Raw genomic sequence first — 16,405 nt, forward strand, 5'->3', positions numbered from 1 at the left:
ACTTTATCTGCCATTTCACTGTAAGGTTTATAAGTGTTTTAAAAACATCTTGTTGGAGAAAAACTTTAAATGTACAGAAGTGGTCTCATGCATTTTTTTGTCCTTAGTAGGTTTGCTAGAGCAGCAGGTTTGAGTCATTTGGAGTAGTTTATGATGACAATTGGAGACACATTTGAGTTTATTTGTTTTATGTTATTTTCAATTTGGGGGATTTTTAAAAATTTAGTTTTCATTTATGACTGTGAAAATATTCATGGTTCCAAAGTCAGATCTACAAACAAAGGAATATTTAAAGAAATCTTAGGACCAAAATGTGGGACACACGAGTAGGCACAGGGTGAGGCTGTGTTACTCTTACACTCAATGAAAGCCACGAACCTTAATTTTGGTACTTGATAAACAATATTTTGAAAACTTCTTATTGCTGTTTCTATGTAGATGTTCACACTGAAGCCGTGCAAGCAGCTCTGGCCAAATACAAAGAGAGGAAGGTGCCTCTGCCTTCGAAAAGACGGTCTGTTCTCGTGCATTCGTCTGTGGAGACCTGCACCCCCCCAGGTACTGATGACACTGGGTTAGGAATGTCCCAGAGGTGGTTCACATGCTTGGTGTCGTAACTTTCTTTCCCACTGAGTTGGAATATCCTTCCGACTTATTGTGAAGAGTTAGAAGACGGAGATTAAAAATGTTTGTGTATGTGCAGTAGTCCTTACCTGAAAATTTGTGGTGTACACGGTATGCGTCTTACCCAAACAGATAATTGCTTTTTACAGACTTTTTGTGTAGGTTTTAGGTTTTTTTACTAAGATGCTATCTATGTGTCTTAAAGAAGAAGAAAGCCTAAAGTGAGAATTTAGTGGTATGCAAGGGTTCCCTGGATTAGGAATTGTTAAATTAGTCACTTATTTACTGTGTTATTACCAGGCCTTAACTGGGAGAGTAGAAGGCTATCTAGAGGTTTTAAATTTCTACTTTGTTGTTGTTTGTTGTTACTGTGATTAAAAGTGAGACCTTTAAATGGAGTTTCTCCTTGTCAGTGATGTGTTGTAAGCTTCCTATTACATTACCCCACGTGTTGGGTTAGTGAGTATGTCCGTGCACTCTCTTGTTATGTATTTGTAAGTCACGAAACTGGTGACTGGAACCCTGTGCCAGACTCACAAGATAATTCAGTGCTCTGGTAATGCTTCCTTGCTAAAAAAGAAGGAAGCTTTTACTGTTGAAAAAAATCTAAGAAATGGCCTTCAAATTATTCTTTCTACCCAGTTTTTAAGTACTTCAAAATAATTGTGAAACCTGTAATAAAATGCATAGTCATACAGACCTTACAGAACCTTAATCACGGTTAATTTTATTGACTGAAGCAGTTTTCTTGGGGAAGGAATTCTTTTGAGAATTCATTCCTGCTTCCCCTAGGAAGAGGCAGGTGAATAGGGTGAGGGAGGCACATAGGCTGCAGCCCCTACAGCCCACAGGCTTTCTCGGGAGGTGAGCTTCTCCTTCCCTGCAGGGTTTGCAGCCACGTGACAGTGGTGTAGGGGCAGTGAATGTTCTTTAGCAACACTGGACGTTCACAGAGCGTTCCCCAGTTAGAGTCTCCTTTGATATTTGGGACCCCCCCCAAGCCGTGTTCTGAAGCCAAGTTGGGAGCCTGTCTTCACTCCCAGTGTGTAATGTCCCAAGACTAAGGCCTCTGGGGCAAACTGGGGTCATAAAGCCAGTTTTCCCGGCCAGGGTCCTTTGGATCTTACAGTTGGTTGATGCAGGCCCTTCTAGATTGAGTGTGACCTTTGCTGTGACTCCTCAGCCATGTGTGGGTGCAGCTGTGCAGGTATACAGAGCGGCGCGGTGCAGGCTGGGAGGCCCGGGTGCCAGTGTGGGAATCGCCTTCCTCAGTGACCCATCCCTACATCATGCCTGTCGTCGTTATTTTAACCACAGACACGTCGTCTGCCTCAGAAGATGAGGGCTCTTTACGGCGACCTGGGCGACTCACCTCCACTCCGCTCCAGAGCCATTCCAGCGTCGAGCCCTGGCTCGACCGGGTCATTCAGGGCTCGTCCACCTCATCCTCCGCATCCTCCACCTCATCTCACCCGGGAGGGAGACCTGCCGCTGCGCTCACAGGCCCCGTGGCCCACGCCCACATAGGTCAGTAACAGTTTCCGTGGCCTTCGTAGGACAAGGGTGCCTCTGCGCCCATCGAAACCTGTCTTCTCTTTTTCATCTGGAAAATGGCTTTTTGGTAACAACAGTAGTCCTCGTTACTTCTGTGGTTTGATGATTCCAGGCGCTCTGGCACGTGGGCCTTCCCCACGGGCAGGGAGAAGTGCATGGTGTCTCTCGACGTGTGCGCCCTCCTGCTCTGGAGGGCGGGCTGGCACAGGTGGCAGGTGCAGAGTGGATGTTCAGTTAGATGTGACCATAGTTGCTGCTGGTGGTCACCTGTGGCCTGCAACCTCGACATTGTCTCTGCCTATGCTCGTGTGCACAGCTATGGGTCCATCAATTTGGGAGGTCCAGGTTAAACATCTCGCAACCTGGATAGGGATGACAGTCAAAGCTAAGTCACAAAGGCACATAGAACTCTTCCAAATCATCCGATCTTTAAATTACATTACTGTTAGGGAAAATGTGCAAACCTTTCATTATTTGAAATCACATTTTAAAAACATAAACGGTAGCATCGTTAGCTGTGCGGAGCTAGCACGCAGCGCCCACATGGGTTCTTGCGTGAGCACCTTAGAGAGTGTGATTGTGACTCCTGTTTTCTGGATGCAGAGGGTGGACAGAAAGGTCGATTGTGACTGACCTGAGATTGCACACCTGGCTTAGCGTTGAAGCCAGCCTGACGGTTTTCTTGATTCGTTCTCTTTGCTATTAGTTGCCGTTCTGCTGACACTGAAGCATGCATGGCTGGTGTTTTCAGTGGGGTCACAGCAGGCAGGCTCTGGGCTCAGGTGCTGAGCTGCTTCGTGGAAAATCTTGGTCATTTGGCTGGACTGGGAGTTCTCTGGATGTTTTAAGTGGCCAGCGGCCTTAGCCTCATCGTCCTCTGCGGACACAGCACTGAGGTTCTTCATGTTAAGTTTATTGCCTCTGTGCACAAAGCACGTTTCCATGGAGATGTGTCTTCTACTGCATCTCAAGTCCTAGGTGAGAACTCACAAGGCTGTGCTCTGCTTCCAGCACCCAGAGACCATGGGTGGCGGGGGGCAGCTCACTGTCGGGGCTCCCCAGGGTGGCTTGTTTCACAACAGAAGGCCCCTTTGGAAAAGAGCCCACCCAGATAGTTTTGGTAGCTTTTCTGCGTGTCCTGTGAATGGCCAGTGGTTAATATCTTCCTTTCCTCAAGGAGGTTGACAGTGGATAGCTTGAAAACCGGTTTTTCTACTGACGTATTGAGAAACTGCCCACAGGTCAGAATGTTTAACCAGATAGCCTTCAGCTTCCGGTGGTTGTGGGTCTTTTAACAAAGCACTTAGCTGTGTGTTTGAGGAAGGTGTTTTCATTCTCTGAAAGGCCCTGGCTGTGAAGATTCATGAGTTGGGTGCATCACCTTTCAGTGAGGACTCTTGCCCTCCACTGGTGTAGCTGAGCCTGTCTGTCTCCCTCCCCACTCGCCTGGCCTCACATACACACTGTGATTAATTTAGTAACGTCTAAATTTAACCTGGTCTCTGTGTAATGCCCTACCGTGGGCTACCGTGGGCTACCGTGGGTTGTAGCCTTCTTGTACTAAATGTTGCTGAATATAGTGGCTTGAATTTATGAATGTGAGAATACTCGATTTCTTTCTCTTTATTATAAAAATCATCCTTTGTTTTAGTTTTTAACAAAGAAAAAATACAGAAAGAACAAGAATATTTAGGTAAAAATTTGGAGGTAGAACATATTATTAGGTAAGAGTCATCTTAAAAATGTATCATTTTCAATTTTAGATTAAGGAAATCAAATACATAAACATTTGCACACAAATGTAAATATGTGTATTTTAAAGTAGTACTTTTAGTTACAGTAAATAATTTTTATTTTGAATGTGGTTTGCTTATTTTTATTCAACTATTTTAAAAACTACTTTTAGTTATGATTACATTTGTACCTTTTTCATGAGTACTGTTAAAATCATTTATTCTTTTTGCTGAATTTGGAAAGATGGGGAGATTTCTTTTTAAACTGAAAGAACTTTATGATGTGCATACTTTAAAATGCTGATTTCATCAACATCCAGCTTTTTCCAGGGTTGTGAAAGCTCTGTAATTAAAGTTAGATTTTTCCAAGTGGTATTTTCTGCCGTCTAGATAGTGAGTTTGTGTTTTGCTTGCATATAATTTCATCATTCTGTATATTTTAAAATTTTCTGCCTAGGATGTGAAATGATAGCTAAGCGATCAGAGTGTAGAATACGAGTGTGCCATCTGTGAGGGCAGGAACATTTGTTAGAAGATACAGCGGATTGCAGGTTGCCACTGACACAGGCTAACGCCGATCTCACAAGGGGCCGGTATCTGCCCTAGTGTCATGGGGCGGTGGGGGGGCACAGTTTCTGGTAGCTGTACAGACGGGGTGCTTTTCCTAGTGGAAGACTCAGCCGTAATGAGAATGTGATGGCAGTTTGCGGTCAGCCAACATTCCGAACAGATCAATGTGCCATAGAATGAAAATCAACACAAAGATGCGCATTTCAGAAAGTGAAAGGGGGAGTATCTAAACATTTTCTGTATCTAACTAGTTTGTCTTTAAATGAACACATTCTGTGCTAAGAAATTGGTCGTAGTCTCTTAAGTGAGTTGTGTTGAACCGGCCATGAGGGTGGTTTTCATCGTTGTAGGTTTACTCTTTGAAGACTGCAAAAGTCTGTGTCTTCGGGACATCCAACATACTCTTTAGGAGAATACAGGGTAGTCTGTTTTTTTCATAATATAACAAAAAATGGTCCAATAATAACTGATTTAAAATGTGTTTCGGCTTCATTGAGGGAGATTTCTGAGTAAAATCTCATTGGAAGGCGAGGCTGCGTGTGCCTGTGTGTGTGCTGTGGTCGGTGGGTCTGGTCTGGGTCCCTTTGGGAACTGGACAGCCCTCCTGCGCATAGGCCCGCGTGCCGTGTTTCGGAGCTGAGGGTGCACAGGGTCCTTGGGTGTCTTGGTGGACCAGAAGAACATTATCAGAATGCCACGCTCCTTGCTTAGAAAGCTCAGCTAGAGAAGCTTTACTCGAATGGGGTTTAAACAGCAACGTGATGATCTTTTGAATTAACACTTTTGTTTTGGGTTTGTTTTTCAAAAGCAGATCTGCACTCTGCCCCTCCTGATGTCACCACTGGCCTTGTGGAGCATTCGCACTGTGAGCGTCCACAGCCAGCCTCTGTGAGAGGCGTCCCTCGGGGGTGCGGTGGGCGCTTCCTGGACACAGCGGGTGGTGAGCATGTCTTCCTTTCTCCTTTTGCCGCGCTGAGCACAGGTGCTTCACAGGTACTGGGCATCCCTTAGTGTACCCGCTATAGCACACCTGAGCCAGTCAGCAGTTACAACCCTTCAGTGCACATACCCTGAGACCATTGCATGCAGTGCAGGTTATCACAGAAAGCACCATGTGCAGAAAAGATCAGAAATACCTGTGGAATTGGTCCAGTGGACCAAGGAGAGTAGGGTGGAGAAAGCCTCCAAGTTTGAATTGGATGCAGAAGGAGTTTGGATCTGCAATACTGTAGAAAAATGAGGAGCGTGGAGAGTTTTTATTTGGACCCAGTGTGGCCCGCCCAGCAGGTCCCGCCTGCCGCACAGCAGCCTTCTGCGAGCACACTGTGCTCGGCAGCCTGTGGGATGGGTGCAGCAGCTCACTCCGGTCCTGATGTGCAAGCCCAGTGCGGTCGGTGCAGCTTCAGTGTCCTGCTTAGTACCGTTTCCTTTTGAAACAACTCTCTAAGTTCTGTCAAAGTCATGTGACGTTTTCTTTCTGATGTGCCAGGTTTGAATGGCAGAAAACTCCAGAAGATTTCAGATCTAAGCTTTGAACATGTGTTTTGATCCTTCTAAGCAGTAGGTCATATTTTGTCGAAGTCTTTTAGTTCTTTATCCAAATGCAAAAGGGAAATACTGACTTAACAGGAAGCAGCCTTCCCTTGATTAGATAGATTTTTATCTGATTTATTACTCTTTATATTTAAACAAATTTAAGAACTTAGTTGAGCTATGATTGACATGTAATCAACTGCATGTATTTAGAGTGCGCAATTTTCTATTTCAGGATGTGCGTATACCCATGAAACCGCCCATACACTCAAGACAGTGAACACGTCTGTTCCTCATACAGTTTTTTTGTGCCCCTTTGTCAGACCTCCTGATGCCTTTTATGGCTCCTCCTTAGGAAACCACTGATTTACTTCTGACACTGGAGTTAGTTTGAATTTTCTAGAATTTTCTATAAAAAGAATCATACCGTACTTTTTATTGTCTGGGTTCTGCCACTCTACATACTTATTTTGAGATTCATGTTCTTGCATGTATCATTAGTTTATTCCTTTTATTGGGGAGTAGATTTCATTATATGGATGAGCAAGTTTATTTTTCTGTTTCCCTATCAATGTATAGTTTGTTTTTTTCTACTTTTTGGCTATTCCAAATAGCGCTGCTTATTCGTGTCTTTTTGCGTGATTGTGTACTTTTGTTCCTTTTGGGTCAGTACCCGGGAGTGGAAAGGGAGGTCTGTGTTTAACTCCTTAGGAAATCGCCAGACTCATTCTCCAAGTGTCTGTATCATTTCCCATTCCCGCCGTTAGTGCTGTGAGTTCGGTTCCTCCACAGCCTTGGCAACAGTTGGTATCGTTGGTTTGCCAATTTTAACCGTCCTAATAGGTGTGGAAAGGTGTCTCATAGTTTGAATTTGCATCTCTCTAGTGATTGGTGGTGTTGAGCATCTTCTCATGTGCTTATTTGCCGTCTGGATATCTTTTCAGCAGAGTCTGTTCAAACCTTTTGCTAATTTTTTTAATGTGCTGATTAAGATTGTCTTAATTAAGATTGGAAAGTTCTTTATGTATTCTGGATACAAGTTTTTTTAAAAATCAGGCTTATAATTTATATTTTTTCCCATTCCGTGGCTTGTGTTTTCATTCTCTTAACTGTGCGTTTCAAAGAGTAGAATTTAAGTTTTTGATGATGTCCAGTTTACCAAATTTTTCTTTTATGGATCCTACTTTTGTGTCCTATCTAAGATATATTTCCCTAACTCAAAGTCATAAAGGATTTCTGTATTTTCTACTAGTGTTTTATAGTTTTAGGTTTTACATTTAGGTATATGATTCCTTTGAGTTCATTTTAGCATAAGTGCAAGAAATGCATCAAACTCCATTTTTTTGTATCTGGATATCCAGTTGTGACAGCTTCATGTATTGTAAAGACCGTTCCGTCCCCAGCAGTCTTCTTTGGCGTCTTGAATGGGAATCAGTAGATGGTGTATGAGAGGAGTCTCCCCGGGCTCTGAGTGCTCAGCTGCTGCGCTTGTTCACCCTCCTACCAGCCGCGCACTGTCCACTGTCCTGACGGCTGTGGCTTTCCAGTAAATCCTGAAGTCGTGGAGCTTGTCTTCAGCTCTGCTTTTGATTTAAATTTTGCTGTGACTATTCCCGTTCTTCTGCATTGTAACATATTTTAAAATTAGCTTGTTAATTTTTACCAAAATTCCTGTCAGATTTTGATTGGTATTTCACTGACTCTCTAGATCAATTTGGAAAGAATTGGCTTCTTAACTATTGTATACTTCAGTTGATGAATACTGTATATTTTTTATTTAACTTTTATAAAAAAATTTAGCACTGTTTTATAGCTTTCAGTGTACAGGTATTGCACATATTTGTTAAAATTACCCCAAAATATGTTACATTTTTGATGCTAATGTGAATGACGTTCAAATATTTTTTCTAATTATTTGTTGCTAGCCTAGAAATATAGTTGATTTCTTTTTTAAAAAATATTTTATGTATTTATTTTTAGAGAGAGGGGCAGGAAGGGAGAGAGAGAGGAAGAGAAACATTGATGTGTGCTTGCCTCTCACATACCCCCTACTGGGGACCTGGCCCACAACCCAGGCATGTGCCCTGACTGGGAATCGAACTGGTGACCCTTTGGTTCACAGCCCATGCTCAATCCACTGAGCTACACCAGCCAGGGCTGATTTCTTTTATATGGACCTTATATTAGTTCTAGTAAGTTTTTTGATAGATTCCTTAAGATTTTCTACATACAGGCATGGTTGTATTGTCTGTGAACACAGTTTTACTTTTCTTTCCAAATTGTTTGCCTGTAGGGAGATTAATATTTCTGGCTTTACTGCAGTGTCTAGGACTTCCAGTTTTTCAGTTAGCAATGTTGAGAGGGGACATAACTTGTCTTATTATTAATTGTTGGGGGAAAGTATTCACTTTTTCCTTTTTAATTGTGATGTTAGCTGTGGGTTTTTTATAGATGCTCATAATCAGGTTGAGGAAGTTCTCCTTTTTCCTAACTTCCTGAAAATTTTTATCATGATTTTTGTTAAATGATTTTTTTGACCTGTCAAGCTCATGTACGGTTTTTCTCTTACAGTTTGTTAAGTATAGCTTAGGTGTGCAGTAGGCTGTACCACGTGGCTGTGTGTAGTGCACTATTACATTTGCATAGCAAAAGCACCTGATTATGCATTTCTCAGAATGGATCCTCGCTGTTCAGTGATGTGGGACTGTAATTTTGAGATTTAGAGGTTTGTTAATGTTCTACATAATCAAAACATAAAGTATGGGAAAACTGAAATCGAGCAGAAATAAACAAACACGACTATATTTCCAAGAAATACCATAGCCACACTCAAGGGGGCGATGGGGAGAGAGCAAATACAGGTAAGTTATGAACACAGTATTGGACGGCACACCCTCTGCCTTGGACAAGGTTGGGTTGGAAGCACAGCAAATAACCTTGAGCTCTTGTTAGTAGGTTGTTTTTGTAGTGCTGTGCATGAAGCAATTTGAAAGTTGTCCTACACACTTGATAGTATTGAGCAAAGGTATTGATGCTGTTGGGGGCAAGGTTCTCACTGTGGAAGAGGGACATCCAACTATAAGCTATAAAAGGCAAGAGAGCACCCTGTGGGGGAGATTGGGACTGGAGGTGTTGGTGTGGACTCACGATTTCTAAGATACGAGTCTGTGTCAGTTTACACTCGTCTGTGCACACATGCGCAGTGTCCTTTGGGTGTGCACGTGTGTCTGTGAATACATGAATGTATGTATACAGTGTACTTTTTAGCTCTGTCTGCTGAAAGAAGCGTGGACACTGAGCACACCTGGTGACTAGATCGTGGTCTTTACTCCCTTCCCACTGAGGAGAGCCAGGGCTGCTTGGGAAAATGTGTCACTTCAGGGCAGGGCAGGGCAGGGCAAGGGAGTACAAGTGACTGAAACATCTCATGATGGAATGTAAGGAAGTGCTTAAAAGATGGTGGAGCATGTCACAAGTCAGTTTGTCGAGGGTCCCGTTGGCTAACTATGGGACAATTTGTGCATCAGATACAACCATGATGATCTATAACAATTGAGAAAATATCCATCCATTAGTCCTTCCAATAATATTGTAGAGAGACAGATAGATGGGTGACAGATGACAGACATAGATGGTAGATAGTGATAGACAGGTGTTGACTGCTCAATGGGAACTGAGTGCTAGAGATGGGAACTAACTGCCACCAGTGCCGTAAAAATCACTTCTGGCCAGAGTGACGTATGACTGTCAGGTGCAGGGAGAAAGTTCAGTGGGGGTCAGGATATTCGTGTGTTCTTTGAGTGTCTCCTCACAATTGCTTGTTAGTTGCACGGGAAACGACGGTAGCGATGTAGTGGAGAAGCCAGGCAGTACTTTGGGTGATGAAGTCGGCCTCTCCACGAGGGTAGGTGGGTGTCCCAGGTGTCTGGATGTGATGTCACGTGGCAGTTCAGCCAGGAATGCAGCACTTGAATGGAATCGTGAAAAACCTCTTAAAACTCAAATTGAGGTATGTTCTACTCAAGAAAAAGAAAGAACTGTATTCTTTCAAAATGTCAGTGTTATAAAGGACAAAGAAATGTTCCGGATGAGAGGAGACTGGAGAGACGTGACAGGTAAATACATTTCTTGGTTCCAGTCTGGCTCCAGTGTTGGAGGAGGGAACATGCTGCAGACGGACACTGCGGGTCAGCGGCTGTCTTGTGGTCAGGGCGTGGGGGTGCTGCGGCCCAGGCCCTGCGTACTCCTGCTTGCAGCCCTCTTTCCATGTCGGTTCTCCTTGGAGCGCTCAGTGCACGGCAGGGGTTCTTGTTTATTTTCAGGGGCACGTGTTTTTATCCAGCGGACGGTGGGCTGTTTAAGGGCAGACTCTTATTCATGCTTTTACTCCCAGAACAGCATTTCTTAATTACTGAGAATACCAAAGAGCTTTTAGTTTGTGTGGATTGTAGTTCTTCATACTTACCATAATTAGAAGTTAAAACTAAAGATTTAAAAAAATAGTTATTTAAAAATAGTAAACTAATTATAGCTTAACATAAATAACTCATATTTATGAAAACATTTGTACAGTAAAATGAAAATTTAGGGGGGAATGGGCTTGTTTGCTGTTGTTGCCACTGGTCTCATGGTGGCATAATAGTGTCATCTGGTTCAGTCTGTTCAGCTCTGACCTGATGTGTGGCCTCTGGGGGACTCCACTGTGCCCTTGTGACCGGAGGAAAGTGAAAGGGAATGGTATCTTAATGACTAGGGAAGGGCAGTTGGCCTGTGCACAGCGCAGGTGCTGCACAGTTGAAAATCAGTGTGTGCCTCTGACTCCCTGAAAACTTAGTTGTCCCTCGGTACCTACACGGGACTGGTTCCACGACCTTTCCACAGGTACCGAAATGCACAATACTCTCATTCCTTATGGAAAATGGCGTAGATCAGTGCATGTGTTCGGCCCGCCACATCCATGGACTCCCAAGCACAGACCAAAAGCAGTGCAGGTATTTATTTTTAAAAGTCTGTGTGTAAGTGGACACGTGCAGTTCAAACCTGTGTTGTTTGAGGGTCAACTGTAGTTTGACCTCATGAGCCTCCTGAAAGAGTCTCAGGCACCCCCGGGGGTCCCTGGACCACTTTGAAAACCACTAGCTTAGAACAAATTCTACTTCCTAAGAGGCATTCAGTAAGATTTTTTAATGAGTTAATTCCAAAATGTCTGCCTGATGGGGCCAGCACTTTTTATTCATGTAGCTGGTCACTGGCCTTGTTCCCATGTCCTGTTCTCCAGAAGATGTGGCATGTTCTAGCCTTAGTGCTCCTCTTCCCGTGACAGGTGTCCCTGTGAACAGCAGAGTGTCCTCCAAAATCCAGCAACTTCTGAACACCCTGAAAAGGCCAAAGCGCCCTCCGCTGAAGGAGTTCTTCGTGGATGATGTTGAGGAGCTGTTGGAAGGTGAGCATCCTCGGACTTGGGTTCACGTGTGGGAACTGGGTGGTCATCACGTCTAAAGACACAGGCAGATGTACGCCCTCCGTGGGTTATTGCTGTGCTCTAGCACAGTACAGTGATGTTCTCTGCTGGCAGCTTCTGTGGTTACTGTGTGTGATGGTGAATTCAGCATCATGTGTGACCGCTGACATTATCTGAACAGGTGGAAAATTCATTGCTCGTAGTTAGGGTACTTAACATTTCTCTGTGCCTAGGATCCAGCGGTTAGTACTTTATAAGACTACTTCTAAGGTTTCGTTTTACTTACATTATGAAAAATTTGTTTTTTGTGTTTTGATTTTAGGGAGAGGGAGAAAAACATCGATTTGTTGCTCTATCTATTGATGCATTCATTGGTTTTTTTCTTGTATGTACCCTGACCAGGAATCAAACCCGCAACCGTGGTATGTCAGGATGATGCTCCAGCCAACTGAGCTACCTGTTCAGGGCCTATTTAAATTTTTATTTAAAATTTAAATCTTAAATATTCCTCTTACCATGGTTTTGAAGTATTACATCTTTAGCATAGTTTCGGCCCTTTTTCAGAAATTTAGCCTCCTATTTATGAGTAACACATACAACAAGGCCTGTCCAGAAAGTATCCAGCCATGTGATAGGAAAAATAGACATTTATTGGAGAAGATACAAGAAACATTGTCCATAGGACAAGGACGCCTCAGTCCCCTTCCAAGTAGGCACCTTGGGACCTCACACAGTTCTCCCAGTTGCCATCGGCTGTCCCGTTGTATTTTCCTGAATCTCATCGATGGTCTGAAATCTCTTCAGTTTTGGGAAAAGCCAGAAGTTGGCAGGGCACCAGATCTGAGCTATAGGGGGCCAAGTCACCTGAGTGATTCAATGTTTTGCCAAAAAACTCTGCACTAGATGTGATGCATGAGGGGGCATGTTGTCATGACAAAGCTGCCAATCACCAGGTGCCCATAGCTGCAGCCTTCTGAATCATCCGAATAGTTTCCGTGGAGGAATGGTTAAACCTAACCAGAATTTGATGCAGATCCGTTACTCAACTCACTCCGTCATTTTGAATGTGATGGCCACATAGTACATAAACTAACTCAATGGCGTCTACCTCCCCCACTGACTGGTACAGTGAAGTCATCATTGCTCACACATGTGCATTTCAGTCCACTTTCCTTGGCTGCCAGGTCACATCAATGTCATGCAACCCGTTCTTGTTATGTTAAAAATGGTTGGACTTTTTCCAGACAGACTTTGTATATTTAGAAGAAAGAATACAGATTTTTAAAAAATTACCAAGAAATAGAAGTATAAACTTCTAGATAAGGAACAGAAATAAAGCACAGTGCAAGACATGAGAGTGTGCATGTGTAGAGCCACAGGGCACATGGCCAGCCCGCCCTCGGCTCCTCATACCTTCTCCGTGCATTTTTGCCGCTCCACAGAGGATCAGCTCGGGGTGTCCCCTTCAGAATTGAGGACTGGACACTGCTTTTAGCGCATTGTTCCCCCTTTATAATCACATAATGCCTTTCGGGTTCAGAGTTCAATCCCATGAGTGCTTTTTAGGGCAGTCTTTCTTACACTTGGGCAAATTTTGGTCACAGATCCACTGAAAATGTCGTAGGCTTTATTTTTCTCTTGAATGCCCAAAGTGAAGTAGTGGCTCCATTCATTTTCATCCTTTACCAGCCGGGCCTGGTGCCTGCCCTCAGGCGTCCTCAGGGTTGGCCGTTCCCGTGAGCCTGGTCTCTCTGTCCCCACCCTGGGATCGTCCTGTGGGGTTATGCTTACCGGGAACGATCATTTATCTGCGATTGAATCTCCATCTGTCCTGTGGTCAGTTGGTCTGTGACTCTTATAAATCTAAACAAATTATTGTCACCTTTTTACAGTTTGTATTTTTAAAGAACAAAATTATAAAATATAAATGGTTAAAAATAGAATGTGTGCATGATACTATGAAATGTTGATTTTAAAATTTCAATTTTGCTTGTAGTTCAGCAACCAGATCCAAATCAGCCAAAGCCTGAGGGAAGCCAGATGGTAGTGCTGAAAGGGGAACCTCTGGCCGTGGGGATTTCCTGGCCGCCGTCACTGCTGGCTGCGCTGCAGCGGTGGGGCATGATGCAGCCCAAAGCCCCCTGTCTGACCGCCCTGGACACAGCTGGGAAGGCCACCTACACCCTCACCTACGGCAAGTGTCCGCAGAAGGCAGCTGGGCCCTGGTCTAGCTGTATGACACTACACATGTCATACATAAACGCAGACGTGTACCTGATGGACGTGACAGAGCAGATTCCTGAGAAAGTAACACAACTGTCTAACAAATAGAATGTCGCCTCTCTCCAGGTGGCCCTCCCAGACCACTGCCTCTTCCTCCCACCAGAGGGGACCTCTCCCTGATAGAGGATGACCTGCCACTGCTGTGGTTTCAGAGTGTTCACTTCTATATATGCATTTCTGAACAGTGGGGTTTAGTTTTGTCTGACTTTGAACTTCATATAAATGGAATCATACAGTATGTATTGTTTGTGTTTGGAGCCTTTTGGTTTCGCATTGTTTTTACGTAGCACAACTCATGGCAGGTAGCTTAATGCATCTTCACAAAGTGCACACACACAGCTGAGAAGCATTTTCCTGTTCCCTCCAGCACCCACGTCCTCACACACACACAAAGGCGAACGGTTATGCTGACTGCTAACTGCTCTGGCTTTACATGCCTCTGAGTTTTATGTAGGTGGGACTACACGAAAGGTGTTCGGGGTCTGCACCCTCTTGTGTAGCACTGTGTGTGAGACTCATCCATGATGTGTGTGAAGTGTAGTGGTTAATCTCATTCACAGGTGTTACTTTCTGCACATGTGCCCAGGCTTATTTAAGCACACTGTGGTAGACGGACATTGGGTTGTTCCCGCTTCGGGGCTATTGTGTATAGTGCTGTTACGAGCGTTCTGCTGTGGGTCTGGTGGTGAACATGCGGAGGGGCTCATGCTGGTGGAAATGCAGAGGTAGCGTTATCCAGGTCTAGGTCATTCTGCCAGGTAGTTTTCCAAGGGGTGGTGGCAGTGTTCTCTGGCATCAGCAGTGTGTAAAGTTCAGGGTGCTCCACATCCCCTCCAACACTTGACATTGTTTCTTTTTAGCCTTTCTTATAAATGTGTTGTGGTGCGAGTTGTGGCGTTAATTGCATTTCCCCAGTGACTGATGATGTTTCATATGCTTGTTGACTATTTGAATATTCTTTTTGAACTATCTGAATTTTTGGCTCATTTTTCTATTCAGTTGCTAATGTTTTCTTACTCCTCTGTGTGTTTCAGAGACAAGTCTTTTCAGATACATGTTTTGCAAATATCTTTTTCCACTCTTTGTATTGCCTTTTAACACTTTTAATTGTGGCTTTAGGTAAATGAGAAGTCTTGACCTAATGTAGCTCAATTTACCTGTTTTTTCCTTTTTTGTGGTACTTTTTTGTTCCATTTAGGAAGTCTTTACCAAGCCTAAGGTCACAAAAATATCCTCCTATTTGACCTTTTGTTTTCCAAGTAAACTTTAGAATCAGCTTGTCAGTTTCTAGAAAAAATCCTGCTGGGATAATGATTGCATTGCATCTATTGAATCTGTAGCTGAGTGTGAAGAGAACTGATTCATCACTAGAATATTTCCTCCCTTTTAAAACCTTTAATTTCTCTCAGTAATGTACTTCACTTTTGAATACAGAAGTCCTGAGTCTCTTTCATTATTTATCTCAATTTAATGGAATGATTGAAAATGTTTTCTACTCATTTGTTGTTTGTATATGTAAGTGCAATTGAGTTTTTAAAATGATGATTTTGTATCTTGCTAAAGTAACTGATAAATTACTTTCTTGTTTGTTCATTGTTTGCCCACATGTCTTTTGGTTGGGCAGTGTAGAATTCAGTCTGCGGTGGACAGTGGCCGCCTTGGCCTTCCCAGCACTTAGCCCTTTTGCTTCTTTTTCTTGCTTCGCCGCACCAGCCAGAAGCTTCAGTACCAGCGGGAGCAGGAGACGGTCTCACCTCCCCCTCCACCTTAGGTCACGAAGTAACGATGTTTGCTGCCTTTGTTTTTTTGTTTGTTTTATGGGAAAAATTCTTTGTCAGATTAAGGAAGTTCTATTCCTTCAAGTTTGCTAAAAGTTTTTCATTGCGAATTGACATTGATTTTATCAAGTGCTTTTCCTGCTCTGTGAAGATGATCATACTCTTCCTCTCCCCTGCTGCATTAATTTAATGAATTAATTTAATGAATTACACTGATTCATTTTCAAATCTTAACAGTACTTGCATCCCTAGAGTAAATCCCACTTGGTCATGATATCTTTTTAATAAATGCCTGGATTTGATTTGCCACTGTGTTTTTAAGGATCCTGTGTGTGTGTTCATTAGAAAGATTAGTCTGTAATTCTTTTGAGAAAGGAATGCACTGCCTGCTTGCGAGGAGTGTGGTGTGCTGATGGCCTCCACCCTAAAATCAGCTTTCAGGTCTGCTGTGTGCTGTGCGTGGGGTAAGCCCTAGGCAGTGACTAAGCAAGGTGGTGGTGCCGAGCCTGCTGCTTCTGCTCAGCTCGGGCTCAGTCTGCTTTGGACCACCCCACTGGGCCTGCAGAGACTTGGTCACGGCCACGTTGTCTCCCGCCTGGCCTCACTCTGTCCCTTTCTCTTCACAAGTTTTCCTCTTGCCTGACTCTGTCTCTGTCTGCTTTTTAAAAAACCGACCTTCGCCCTCGCCTTCTCCTTTTCTTGCACTTTGTCTACCTTCATTTCTACCCATGGGGCCCTCCACGATTGTCTCAAGTCAGCAGTCATGTTCTTTACTATTTCTGTTGTCACACGGTCCCCTTGTTGCCATCCTGCGTTTCCCACCTCTCATGCTGGCCTGTAGGTTCCCTGTGTATATATTCATTTCACGG

At 43.7% G+C, this 16,405-nt stretch overlaps 1 protein-coding gene across 5 annotated transcripts in view; it reads left to right on the top strand.

Moving 5' to 3' along the window:
• DIP2A (disco interacting protein 2 homolog A) overlaps positions 1 to 16,405 on the top strand; it is a 106,867-nt gene that overhangs the window by 42,043 nt on the left and 48,419 nt on the right. For 3 of the 5 annotated variants that reach the window (XM_053917910.1, XM_053917924.1, XM_053917917.1), the window contains 5 exons: positions 439 to 558; positions 1,942 to 2,151; positions 5,290 to 5,421; positions 11,338 to 11,457; positions 13,472 to 13,669. In XM_053917910.1, the coding sequence (XP_053773885.1) occupies positions 439 to 558; positions 1,942 to 2,151; positions 5,290 to 5,421; positions 11,338 to 11,457; positions 13,472 to 13,669 (780 nt within the window). The remainder of the gene's footprint in view (positions 1 to 438; positions 559 to 1,941; positions 2,152 to 5,289; positions 5,422 to 11,337; positions 11,458 to 13,471; positions 13,670 to 16,405) is intronic. The other 2 variants (XM_053917912.1, XM_053917931.1) reach the window with 2 other exon arrangements.

This window comes from Desmodus rotundus, chromosome 2 (genome assembly GCF_022682495.2).
Source record: "Desmodus rotundus isolate HL8 chromosome 2, HLdesRot8A.1, whole genome shotgun sequence".
In the NCBI taxonomy this organism is placed as follows: Eukaryota; Metazoa; Chordata; class Mammalia; order Chiroptera; family Phyllostomidae; genus Desmodus; species Desmodus rotundus.